This window comes from Leopardus geoffroyi, chromosome X (genome assembly GCF_018350155.1).
Source record: "Leopardus geoffroyi isolate Oge1 chromosome X, O.geoffroyi_Oge1_pat1.0, whole genome shotgun sequence".
NCBI classification, from domain to species: domain Eukaryota; kingdom Metazoa; phylum Chordata; class Mammalia; order Carnivora; family Felidae; genus Leopardus; species Leopardus geoffroyi.
The window spans coordinates 20,415,342-20,429,061 of record NC_059343.1 but is presented as its reverse complement, the minus strand read 5'-3'; the positions used below and the strand labels follow the sequence as shown (position 1 = coordinate 20,429,061).

General features: G+C 51.8%; 1 protein-coding gene across 1 annotated transcript; it reads left to right on the top strand.

Annotated features, from left to right (window-relative positions):
* Positions 1–8,948: 8,948 nt before the first annotated feature.
* On the top strand, positions 8,949–12,728 carry LOC123595223 (transcription factor SPT20 homolog). The gene has a single exon (XM_045472627.1). The coding sequence runs from the start codon at positions 9,138–9,140 to the stop codon at positions 12,726–12,728; it is 3,591 nt and encodes a 1,196-aa protein (XP_045328583.1). The 5' UTR covers positions 8,949–9,137.
* The last annotated feature ends 992 nt before the right edge of the window (positions 12,729–13,720 follow it).

Here is a 13,720-nt window from a genome sequence, read left to right as displayed (position 1 = left end):
AGGCTTCCTAACATTTGTATGAAAAATGGCAGATATTGAAGCAAGGACTTTGGGAATGACAGCTTCTGCTTTTTTCCCTATCTCTTATTCTTCCCAAGGTGAAGCACTTATTCAGGTGAGGCTTACAGTTCATTAGAACCTCAAATAGCAGACCCTCAAAACACTAGAAAGAGGAAAATTACAAGAAAATGAACAGGTCCAAAATGTATTCATATCCAGGAGACTTATAATGAAAACAGCATTTAGGATCAAGATCCAGAAGCAAAGCAAGATCAGTGTCATCATTCAAAGACTTAGTTATATCTACTGTACCATAACTACTGAGGTCAAAAAGCACACTCATGCTACTCCTTAGAAAGATTTGTAAGGACAAGGGCTAAAACCAAAATCTTTTTCATTATCCACAACACTCTAATAGCTACACCAGACCATAGATTGCATGGTTTTACAAGAATTACCAAATGTAGCTCAGAAAATAAGAAGTATACTTTGTGCTCAGAAAAGTAGAATTATATTTATATATATGTACGTATATAATTTTATAGCTCAAATTCTAAATTTTTATATGTAAATGTCATTTACTATGTATAAGATATATAAATATGTATGATAAATATAAAGATATAAAGGAAAATGGTAGGCCTCAGTATACATATAATTTTAGTGTTTATATAATATATTCCTTTATTAAAATTACATGTATTTTCAAACTCACTGTCTTACCTTACCTAAAGAAGTTCTTATAGATTAAGTACCTCTTATTTAGTCATCCTACATTTTGAAAGAGTAAAACACTTAAAATATTTTTGAAAGAAAAAAATTGTGTCATCAGATCCATTTTAATAAGGCTGACTAATGTTACTAAGTATATAGCACTGTCTAATACCAAATTACAGTCAAAATGCATTACTAAGAAAAGATGATAACCCCGACTATAATTTTAGTTTTGTCAGCTATAAAAGCTAGAGATGATTCCTGGCCTACATTTTTCTGGAAATATCGTTCATTATCTGTTCATCTGTCTCAGAGAGTCAATGCCTTGTGCCACCACCATTTTGGTAACAATCTGGTCCTAGCAAGGCCGAGGTATAAAGGTGGCATCTCTTAGAAAAACTTCTCACATCCGGTGTGATACTTAAACTCTATGTGTAATCCAAACACTAGCTTCTCCCTGCTCTCCTTAAAAGGGCCTTTTTTCTTTTATTTTTAAAGAAAAGGGGATTTGTCATCCGTCTACTCCAGAGTCATCCACTTGGCACCTCCTTTTCTGCTTTGTGAGTTCCTGCTCTAGGCCACCCCCTGCGGCCATGTCTTCCTCCATGTGACAATGCTGTCATGGAGCAGGGAAAGGTGATACAGGGTGGGCCACACTCCCTGTAGAGACCTGCCCTTGATTCACCCACAACGGCAGGTGAGAATGTGTTTTAAGACTTTACTGACCAGCTGGGGCTAACCTAATGGCATTATAAGGTAGAAAATACTTTTTAACTAGATGCTAAATATGACTCCTCTGCTAGTCCAAAGGGCATTAAACACTTCATGGAGGAGGGTGGGGTCCTTTTGAGGGCACATCCCAGTTCTCAGCCCTACTCCCGGGCCCACTCTCTTCTGTCCCTTCCAGAAAGAACGTGAGACCCGCTTCTTCAAATATGGTCAGTATACAGCTTTCCTTCCACAGGGGGAGAACTCTACCGCCCGCTCTCAGGGTTGGCGCCATGCTAGGGCAAATCACCTTCTGAGGTGGGTGCTCTTTGAGCCCTACCCAAGTCCCCTGGGATCCTGTCTACAGTTTCTCCACGCACTTCCCTTGGCTTCCGTGTGCTTTTGCTTCTGATGGTCTGTACCAGAGACTCTTTTCGGAAGACAACTCTCAGGTTATTGGAACAGCTTTGAAGAGCTAGAAAGAACCAGGGATAGACAAGGACAGGCGTGTGAAAACCTAGCTCCCTGGCCTTACATTGGGACAAACTCTGAGGCATAACTCACACTTCAGAGTTCCCCCTCAGGGCTAGGCGGAGGCTGGGTCTGGCTGAGGTCACATCTTCGGCTTCCTCCTCTTCCCTGTCCTGCATCTGTCACCCCTTTACGGTATCAATGGAAGCACTTAGTTCAAAAAACCACTTGCAGATGAATCCTCATTTCAGGGCCTTCTACCAGGGAACAGACCTAACGTACCTCTCCACCCATTTTCAGGTATAGTCAAAGGCTCTATAATTCTCTAGCAGTACGTTCCCAAAGCCCAGCAGACCAGCCCAGGGGCCCTGGTGTGATATGTCAAATCCTTTTGAGTTCTCTTTCCATCAGAGTGAGGTGAAACTGCGCCCCTTTACGACTCCAGTCCCCAGTGGGTAAATTCTGGGTAAACATTTGTCCCTAGGACAAAAGATACTTCTTAGCAATAGTAGATTTAAATTGTATTATAGAGAACAAACTTTCCCAAAGCCAATGCAACTTGCAAAGAGGTGCTCTACTCAAAATTAGATTATTTAATTAGGCAGAGCTGGTTCGACTCCCCTCCTCTCCCTCCTGCCCAGATACCGGTGGTACATAGGAAATATACAGAGAAAATAAGCCCACATCATGCCCTACTGGAACAAGCCATCTACCCTGAGGGCCATTTTTATTTTTTATTTTTTTTAACTTAAAAAAATTCTTTTAATGTTTATTTATTTTTGAGAGAGAGAGAGACAGTACGAGCAGGAGGGGGGCGGAGAGAGGGGGAAACACAGAATCCGAAGCAGGCTCCAGGCTCTGAGCTGTCAACACTGAGCCCAATGCAGGCTCGAATGAGATCATGACCTGAGGCGAAGTCAGATGCTTCACCGACTAAGCCACCCAGGTGCCCCTGAGGGCCATTTTTAGTAGTGCAGAGACTCAGTGGGGGCTCTGAGCTGAATAATTCTCTTTTGTCTGGTCCAGTGGTTCTCAAAATGTGGTGCCAGGACCAGCGGCATCTGGGAACTGGTTAGAAACGCAAATGCTCTGGACCCTACCCCGGACCTATTGAATCGGAAGCTCTGGGGATGGAGATGGGCCCAGTGATTTGTGTTTTAACAGGCTCTCCAGGGATTCTGATGCACGCTTTAAGTTGAGAACCACTGCTTTGGTCAAATCAGGCATCTTCTCTCTTTAATCTCTGTAAATATTTTTTCAAATTCTCAGGAGAGATAGTGTGACTGTTACCAAGAGGTTTCAATCCTTGACATAACCATCCCTGTCAAAGAGACAGGGGGAGTAAACCCAGGGGAACTCTGTGAATTAGGAAGCTGCCACGGCATGTGACTGTTGCGTCCACCATTATTCACTGGTCTGGGAGTCACAGACACAGTCATCTGTGAGATACTGGAATACGATCAATGAGGTCTCCATGACAGTGATTTCAAAAAATAGAAATGCAGCAAGTTTCTCTGCTTTAGATTGTTTGGTAGAGCCTAATATTGAGATGAGTACTCCTCTAGTGTGTGTGTGTGTGTTTTTAACTTTATAAATGTTCATTTATTTTCAAGAGAGAGAGACAGAGACAGAGAGAGAGACAGAGTGCAAGCGGGGGACAGAGAGGGAGACACAGTATCTGAAGCAGGCTCCAGGCTCTGAGCTGTCAGCACAGGGCTCGATGCTGGGCTCGAGCTCCTGGACCATGAGATCATGACCTGAGCCAAAGTCGGATGCTTAACTGACTGAACCACCCAGGTGCCCCATAACTGGAAGTTTGGCCATCTTCCTCCAGTTCCCCATACAATACAATACAATACAATACAATACAATACAATACAATACGATATTCCATTGTATGTATATACACAGCTTCTTTATCCATTCATTCATTGATGGACAAGAAAGGTTTTTCACTGAAATCTTAAATTGATTCTCCCTCACAAAGGAGACGTGTGTGGTAGCTTTTTCTGGTCTCAGAAAAAAAATTTTAATCATTAAAATCTCTTGTTTTACTGAAAGGAATTTATACTATTTCCTGGGCTCTCTAACCCTTCGTGAAGCTCCAGCTGATGGGTGGACAGGGCATGTTGTGAGGGGAGGTATGTGAAGACTGAAAAGTGAGAGTGTAGAGGGGTCGGGGGAGCAGAAGAAACATGAAGAAAAGGGGAGCTTGTGCCGGGGGCAGGGCATTCTGTACCTTTGCCAAGCAAATACATTGGGGATGGGAAGACAGAGAATCCTATATGCCTGCTTAGAAGGGGTGTTTTAAGTTAAGAACCATTTATTTTAAGAGGCAGAAATGTAAAACTATCATTTCAATCACCTCCTAGGAGCGGAAGCATACAGCTAATTTATAAGTAGAAAAAGTAAGACACATCGAAGGAAACCATACTATGGAAACCACGCCAAAATATGCTACCTTGACGTAAGAATTGTTCTGAGCTGGAAGCAGGTGAGAAACTACAAAAGAAGAAATAGTTGTCTGTCTTCCCCACATCCACCTCAAATTAGGGCATAAGTTTCCCTTTGTGGGGGTGTTTCCCCTCCCTCTCCCATTCTAGAGGAGAACAGCCATTACCACTGGAGACAGAAAGTCAGCCCTGAGGTGTACCAGCGGAACAGCCTTTACTAACTAACCCTTATCTTTCACTTGTTGCCCCTATATAGTTACCATCCCACAACTTACTGCTCCCAGAAGCCCAAACTTCTTCTTTTGTCTCGTCCCTTTTCTACAAACTCATCTTGTTTTTATTAAAATGGTATACAAGTTCCTGGGTCTAACTGCCTCCTTGGGATCTTCATTTCGTTTTCGGTGAGGCACCCATATCACGTATGTAATAAACCTTTCCTCCCGTTAATCTGCCTTTCACCAGTATAATTAGCAGGCCACAGACAGAGGGTCTGAGAGAGTAGAGGAAAGGTGTCTCCTTCCCAACAATATTGTTTTGGGTACTAGAGAAGTGGTTTTTCTTCAGGTGTGGGAAAGAACACACTCAAGTTGTTGTTTTAATAAGTTTTGGAGTTTATCTTCCTTTTCTATTTTGTGTGGGTTCATTCTGGGGGTTTCCTTGATTTTTCCAGTTATTGACACCTACATGATTCAGACCGTCCCAGGCTTCCCTGCATACAGCCTTTGGGGGGAACAACGATAAAGGAAATATGAAGACTTTGAGACATAGCTCTAGGTTGAGTTCACTGTTGGACAAGATAGGAAGAACCTGACTGACTCCAGCAGGCTTATGTCCTATGTGACAGAGTCCCCAAACTGTGAAGGAATACTTCAAAGAAGTATACTTCTACTGAAGCCGTGAGGATTTACTCAAATTAGAAACCACACAAGGAAGAACAGCTCTCATGGTGACCCTCTCGGACAAAAAGCATGGGTGGTACTTATGGAAGCAAAGCCGGCAAGTTTCCTGAGGGTGGACTGGTTGAATAATACCTAGCTTGTCAGTTCAAGATTGCTTCATTGGAATGAAGCTGCTCAAGGGCCCTTTACTGAATCCCAAGTCTGGTTGTAGTTCCTAAGAACTGTGTTTACCCTAAGATCTTTTACATACAAATAAGCTCTACGCCCAATGTGGGGCTTGAACTCAAGACATCTAGATCTAGAGACTTATGTTCTACTGACTCAGCCAGACAGGCAGCTAGGATGGCAGAGATTCTTTTCTTGACCAAACTTTCGTCAGGCCCCTGAACCTTCTCCCAGGCCCAGCTGTGCACTTCCCTGTAGAATCCAGTGTTGGCAAGAACCCTGCTAAGTCCGTTTAACCAGAATCCCCCCCCCCCCACCTCCATTCCTGATCACGTTTCTCATCCTCCACCATCCCCCAGGCGATGCCTGATCACCCTGGCCTGTCTTTGGCACAGAATCCTGTTGGGTCTGTTTAGCCAGCATCCCCCATACCCGCGATGCTTCCTCTTAGTCCTTTTCCACCCACTGACCTGCACCCTGCTCCTTGGCCACAAGTTCCCACGTGCCCATGCTGTATTCGGAGCTGAGCCCCATCTGTCCCCCCCCCCCCACCGCCCCCCCGGGGAAATCCCATTGCAGGGGTCCCTAGACCTGTCCTGATGCTTCTGAATAAGGGCTGCCTTTCCATCTTTGTAACAGGCTGTGGGAGGGGCCTTGAGTCACATGATCTCCCAGAGCTACAGCATCCCCAAGGGATTTGCTGTAATGTGACTCGGGGCCTGATCACGGGAAAGACACATCAAGTCTCAGGGCAAGCGATGGAGGGTTAACCAGAGGTGAGGCCAACACACAACGTGTCCTCACCTTCACGTGCTCCCTGAGGTCCCTGTTCTCTGGCCGGTGCCTCTAACTAGCTGCAGCAGGGGAGAGGTGGCAAAATCCAGAGCTAGCCCTCGATGGGTATGGCACAGACCAGTTTGCTAATTGTAAATTAGCTCAATTACCTTGCAATTAACTGAACTCTCTTCGTCCACGAGCACATCTTAGGCTGGCCATGAGTTTTCTCAGCGTGTGCATCTAGGTCAGGCGGCTGCAGGGGAGGGCAGCCATCGGAGTCCTTATAATCAGCCAGTGTGCTCATTAACGCGCTTGGAAGGCTCCAAGGACAGTGTGCACTCAGAGCAATTGTTTTTTAAACCCCCCATCTTGTGGCCGGACCAGGCAATTAGGGGGCGCAAGTGAAGGGGATGGCTGAACCACAACCGCGCTAAGCGCTGCCAGGCCAACTGACGCACGCTCGGATACACGCGCGGCCAGGCTGAGAACCTCGAGCAGTGCACCTGTGGCCAGGAGGCCTCGGGGTTCACCTGGTGACGGGTAAGGAGCGGGCCACAACCTCCGTCTTGGGCCGTGGTGGCTCTAGAGGTGACGCGAGTGTGCGCGTACGCTGCGGCACACACACAACTCACACGAAACTGTCCGCTTCACTCGGGTGGAGGACCATTTCGCTTGTCCGTCCAGCCAGATATACCACGGAGCACGCGTCTCTGCAGCACCGAGAACGGATGGCCCGCTTCTCCCACTGAGCTTCGGTCTTGATTTCCCCTGACTCTTGATTTCGCCTCAGGTCATGATTTCACAAATTTGTGAGATCGAGTCCCGTGTCCTTGGGCTCTGTGCTGTCAGAGCAGAGCCTGCTTGGGATTTTCTCTCTCTCTGTCTCTCTCTCTCTCTCTCTGTCTCTCTCTCTCAAAATAAATAAATAAACATTGAAAGAAAGAAAGAAAGAAAGAAAGAAAGAAAGAAAGAAAGAAAGGAAGGAAGGAAGGAAGGAAGGAAGGAAGGAAGGAAGGAAGAAAGAAAGAAAACTATGCTTTGGCCGTCTAGTCTGGTACTTAGCCTAATTTCGGGCAGGTGGGGGGTGGGAAAAAGAGACACGGGGAGGATGTGTAAAAGAGTTAAGAGACTAAACTTGATTTCAGGCCCCCTTGAGGCGCTCCCCAAGTATCCGTTTGCCCAAAGATGGTTGATACGCAAGTAGAAAAGTATTCTTGTCTGTCCCTGAACCAGGGTCATCTTTCGGGAGCTCTGAGTGAAAAAGGTTTTAGTCCTCTTTCAATACAATGGATCTACTGTTCATGTAATTGTCATAATTGCCATTGGTTAAAATCCACATTGATTTTATTTTATTTTTTAATTTTTAAAAAATCTTTATTTATTTTTGAGGGGGAGAGAGAGAGACAGAGCACGAGCAAGGGAGGGGCAGAGAGAGAGGGAGACAAAGAACCCGAAGCAGGCTCCAGGCTCCGAGCCGTCAGCACAGAGCCCGACGCGGGGCTCGAACCCACGAACAATGAGATCATGACCTGAGCTGAAGTGGGACATTTAACTGACCGAGCCACCCAGGCGCCCCAATCCACGTTGATTTCATAGTTGTGTGAAATTCGGGACTTTCGCCGGTCTGTCTTGTCTTCTTTTCCTTTGTGAGGCTTTTCCATGAACCCCTATTATCGCCACGTCTCACATAAACGTCAAGCGATTCTTTTCAAAACCTGTCCCAAAAGGCAGGCACACCTCAAGGCGACAACGTTAGTGGGAAACAAGGGCCCATCCGCGATCTACGACCCGCACACCTCACCCCAAAGCCATCCTTAGGACCCTGGCGGTGGTCTTACAGGGAGGGTGATCACGGAAGTGCGCTGCCATCAGCGGGGACAACAGTCCCCGGCTCCATCACATGCAAATCGCCTTTCCAAACAAATAGTTTAATCCTGAAGTGCAATTCACAGACAATACGACTTGCCTACCGCATCGTTTGTAAAACGCCCTTCCTGTGACACACGGGGAAGTAACAAGGTAAAGACTTAAGTGTCAGGAAGGCATGCCAGGTGCACGTCTGACGACCGTCAGGCAGGAGATCAGTGGCAGATTCAAGGAAGGAGGACATCTGACGCCTGCACCAGATTAGATTCGGCGAGCCTCCACGTAGGCAGGCAGGAGCTACGGACGCGGACTCGGGGTGGCGGGTGGGGGGGGGGGGGGCGGGATGTGCCACAGCGGCGACGGGCACCGGGAGCAGCCCTGCCGTTCCCGACGGGAGACGCAGAAACCGTGCACAATTCTGGGTGAGGCGCTGGCCAAGAAGAGAAGCGCACAGCTTGCGCCGCTTCCCCGACAGCCGCATTCCTGCGCGAATTGGCGTGGACTCGAACCGTGGCAGAAAGTAGGTTATTTGTCGGGCCGTTGCTTCTGCTTCGGTGGCGTGCTTTCCACGTTACGGGGAAAGGAAAGGTCCGGCCCTGCGGCGGCAGCGGAAGTGCGGGCTGCGGGGCCTCGTGGCCCTGGCCCGGAGGCGCAGGCGACAATAGGATGAGGCTTGAGGCCTGACGCCTGCGGCCTGCAGGGAGCGCGCATGCGCAGGAGCGGATTGTCGGCTGCTCCGGGAGGGAGGGGGGAGCTGGGGGGCGGGGGGAGAGCGGGGGAGGGGGGGAGGAGGGCGGGGGGCTCACATCCACTTCCGGCCCAGCCCGCGGCCGCTCCAGAGCCGCGCGGTGGCGGCTCCGACACGTGTTGTTGGCTTTGGATACCCAGATCGCAGGTATGTCGTGCGGTGCTTTCCCGGCGCGCGTTTCTTGCCGTCCATTTGGAAGTTAGGCTGGTGGCTGCACTGTGGAGTGGCGGCGTCTGCAAGACTCTACCTCTACCTCCACGTGAAAGACGGGACCTTCACCCGGCTCTTTAAGGCGCTTGCGCTTGCCTTTCTCTTTAGGGCCCCTGTTGTGCCACGATGCAGCAGGCTTTAGAACGAGCTCTGGACCGTGCGGAGTATGTCATTGCCAGTGCCCAGCAGAGGCCTCCTGAAAGGAAAGGCTCAGCGAGTGGGGGAGCATCTCTGGATGAAAAACTTTATGACCTGTATGTGGAAGAATGCGGGAAAGAGCCTGAGGCTACGGAGGAATTAAGAAGCAACGTGAACTTGTTGGAGAAGCTCCTGAGGAGAGAGTCGTTGCCGTGCTTAGTGGTCAACCTATACCCAGGAAAGGAGGGATATTCGCTGATGCTCGAGGGCGAAAATGGATCCTATTCGGAGACCATTCGACTGCCTTACGAAGAAGGGGAGTTGCTCGAATACCTGGATGCTGAACAATTACCTCCTGCTCTGGTGGATCTCCTGGAAAAATCTCAGGTTAACTTTTTTCACTCTGGGTGTGTCATAGCCCAGGTACGGGACTACAGGCAGTGCAGTCGGGAACCTCCCGGCTACGCGAGCAGGCATGTTCTCCTGCGGCCAACGATGCAGACGTTAGCCTGCGACGTGCAGTCCATGACCAGCGATGACCAGACCTGGACCCAGGAAGACAGGCTTTTGCTGGAGAGCCAGCTGATCTTAGCCACGGCCGAACCGCTGTGTCTTGATCCTTCTGTATCAGTAGCCTGCACTGCAAACAGGCTGCTCTATAACAAGCAAAAGATGAACACTGGCCCCATGAAAAGGAGCTTCAAGAGGTATTCTGCACCCTCCCTGAACCGGCAGCAGGAGCTGTCTCATCGTCCACCTCCTCCTGAGCTGAGAGTATGGGCCTCTTGCAAGAAAATCAGAGAAAGGCAAGCGGGTCCGCAGCACGACCTCAAAATTTCTAAAGCGGGGAACTGCGTCGATATGTGGAAACAGAGACCCTGTGACTTGGCCGTACCTTCCGGAGTGGACGTGCAGAAATACGCCAGGGGGAAGAAGTCCGCCAGATACGATGGCTCGCCACCGACGGCCTGGCCAGCCCACAAGGTAGAAGGTGATTCCGTATTGGGCTATGAAGCTGGCGGTGAGTCTCAGATAGCGCAGCTGACTTCCGTGCAGCCGCCGAATGACCCACCTTTGTCTGGAAGAAGAAGGCCCTGCAAAGAAGCCAGACGTGAGGGACAGGGGTCTCCTCCGCACTCCTCCACAGACGATCGTCCAGACAGTGTCCGGCCTGGCTCAAAGACGGATGCTGGGACGGAAGCCATTCGGTCAGCTGTCTTGGTCCAGCGCAAGGCCAAGGGTCCCGCCGCCGCGTCACACGGCTCCAGTGGCCCAGCCAGCCTCAGCCAGCCGCCTCCCGGGAAAGAAACAGCACAGCCTGAGACGGTGTCGGTTTGGTCTTCAGTCCTGGGGAAGGGAGTCAGCCATCCACCTCTACGCTTCAGACTTTCCTGGAGCTCAGGAGGGACTCGGTCAGGCAACAGTTTCATCCCAGTGGAGGCGAGCGGCTTCTTTAAATCTCCAGCTCCTGCTCCCGCTCCTGCTCCTCAGCCCCCGAGTCTTTCCCAGAATTCGTCTGTGGACGTGAATCGAGTGAGCATGTTTCCCGCAGCCGCCCTGTCCAGCAGCAGCTCGCCACAAGGAACCCTGGCCCCCCCGGTCACGGCCAACTCCCAGCAGCCCTCTGCGGGAGCGACTCGAGGTAGCACGCTTCCTGCGGCCACACTGTCCACCGCCGGCTCATCACAGACAACCCTGGCCCCCCCGGTCACGGCCAACTCCCAGCAATCCCCTGTGAGAGTGATTCGAGTTAGCATGCTTCCTGCAGCCACACCGTCCACCGCCGGCTCATCACAGACAACCCTGGCCGCCCGGGTCACGGCCAACTCCCAGCAGTCCTCTGCGGAAGTGACTCGAGGTAGCCCGTTTCCTGCAGCCACACCGTCCACCACCGGCTCATCACAGACAACCCTGGCCGCCCGGGTCACGGCCAACTCCCAGCAGTCCTCTGCGGGAGCGACTCGAGGCAGCACGCGTCCTGCAGCCACACCGTCCACCGCCGGCTCATCACAGACAACCCTGGCCCCCCCGGTCACGGCCAGCTCCCAGAAGCCCTCTGCGAAACAGGTGATTCAAGTTAGCATGCTTCCCGCAGCCACCCTACCCACTACCGGCTCATCACAAAGAAGCCTGGCCCTCCCGGTCACGGCCCACTCCCAGCAGTCCTCTGCGGAAGTGACTCGAGGTAGCCCGTTTCCTGCAGCCACACCATCCACCGCCAGCTCATCACAGACAACCCTGGCCGCCCCGGTCACGGCCAACTCCCAGCAGTCCTCTGCGGGAGCGACTCGAGGTAGCAAGCTTCCTGCAGCCACACTGTCCACCGCCGGCTCATCACAGACAACCCTGGCCCCCCCGGTCACGGCCAGCTGCCAGAAGCCCTCTGCGAAACAGGTGACTCAAGTTAGCATGCTTCCCGCGGCCACCCTCTCCACTACCGGCTCATCACAGACAACCCTGGTCCCCCTGGTCACGGCCAACTCCCAGCAATCCCCTGTGAGAGTGATTCGAGTTAGCATGCTTCCTGCAGCCACACGGCCCACCGCCGGCTCATCACAGACAACGCTGGCCGCCCCAGTCACGGCCAACTCCCAGCAGTCCTCCGCGGGAGCCACTCGAGTTAGCATGCTTCCTGCAGCCACACTGTCCACCGCCGGCTCATCACAGACAACCCTGGCCCCCCCGGTCACGGCCAGCTCCCAGAAACCCTTTGCGAAACAGGTGACTCAACTTAGCATGCTTCCCGAGGCCACCCTACCCACTACCGGCTCATCACAAAGAAGCCTGGCCACCCAGGTCACGGCCCGCTCCCCTGGCCCCAACATCATCCAGCTGGCGGGCCCGGTCTGTGGAGCCCAGCCTTTGGCGAGGGGTTCCAGCCCCGGGCAGGGCTCTACCGCTGGGGCCACAGATCCTGCGGGAATCCAGCCCGGCAGCCTGCCCTCGGGAGCTCGGCCACCAAATGCAGTGCGCACTGCAGCACAGGCTGCGTCTCCAGTCCGCGTTCGTTTTTTTTTTAAAAACGCTTCAGGCCTCAAGCCGGTGACTCTGCTGGAGCTTCCGCAAGGTTCGCCCCCTTTGAACGCCCAGCAGCAGCCAGAGCAGCGGCTCTATCGGTTGATTCCACAGGAACAACTTCAGCAAGCCTCCGCTTCTGGTCCTTGGCAGCCAGTGCCACGGGGTCCCGGTGCCCGAGGCCCAGCCCCTCCAGAGACGGCCTCACCTGCTCAGCAAGCCTTTGTCCTGAACCTCCTGGGACAGGGACGGGGCCGGGGACGGGGACAGGGACAGGGACAGGGGAGTTTGCTGCAGCCCCAGGCAGCTGTGTTGTCTCTGCTTGGCTGTGCTGCAGAGAACCAGGCAAGAGCCGGGCCGAGCGGCCCTCGGCACACGCTGCAGCTGTCCCCTGCCTCGCAGCCGTGGCCACAGCAGCAGGCGCAACAGCATAGAATCTTGCAGCACCCGGTGGCCGTGACAACAGTAGCCACCCAGACGGCTCAGCCTTCTTGGGGCCAGCGGGCCGCAAGCCAGTCCAAAGGTGAAAAGAACAGAGGCCCGCCTTCCCCTCCCAGATCCTGAGTCTCGCTCATTTCCTCTCTCTTTTTTTTTTTTTTTTAATTTTTTTTTTCAACGTTTATTCATTTTTGGGACAGAGAGAGACAGAGCATGAACAGGGGAGGGGCAGAGAGAGAGGGAGACACAGAATCGGAAACAGGCTCCAGGCTCCGAGCCATCAGCCCAGAGCCTGACGCGGGGCTCGAACTCACGGACCGCGAGATCGTGACCTGGCTGAAGTCGGACGCTTAACCGACTGCGCCACCCAGGCGCCCCGTCCTCTCTTTTTAAAAACACCAGAGCGTCGGCCCAAGTGAACCCCGAGGTTTTCCTTCGTTTGGGGTTTTTTGGTTTTTGCTCTTTTAACGTGTCAGCATCTTACCTTTAGATGTACGAACTCTGTACAGAAGCACAACCTCGTGAGTTTTGCACAGAAACAAGGCAGTGATTTAAGAAACTGGGATCGTTTTGCTTAAAGTGATCGAAGTGCCCAGTTCAGTAGTGCTCAGTGCATTCGCACTGCTGCGCAGCGCGTCTCTAGAATTGCTTTCATCCTGCAGAAGCGACGCTCTTGTCCCCGTCAAGCACCAGCTCCCCATTTCCCTGTCTCCCAGCCCAGGCATGCACGGTATCATTTTCTGTGTCCGCGAGTGTGACTGCTTTAGAGCCTTTGGATAAAGTGCACTCGTGGAACAGGAGGTGTCCTTCTGTGACTGGCTTACTTCGCTTAGCGTAACGTCGTCACCGTCAAGGCTCACCCTTGACGCGTTGTAGCGTGGACGGGAAGGCCATAGGTTTTTATGGGGCGCCTGGGTGGCTCAGTCGGTTAAGGGTCTGGCTTCAGCTCAGGTCATGATCTCGCGATGTGTGAGTTCGAGCCCTGCGCTGGGCTCTGTGCTGAGAGCTCGGAGCCTGGAGCCTGCTTCAGATTCTGTGTCTCCCTCTGTCTCTGCCCCTCCCCTGCTCATGCTCCCTCCCCACCCCCCGTCTCTCTGTCTCTCTCTCAAAAAATGAGC

Coding starts and splice junctions, on each gene's coding strand:
- LOC123595223 (XM_045472627.1), top strand. CDS start 9,138: ATGCAGCAGGCTTTAGAACGAGCTCTGGACCGTGCGGAGTATGTCATT.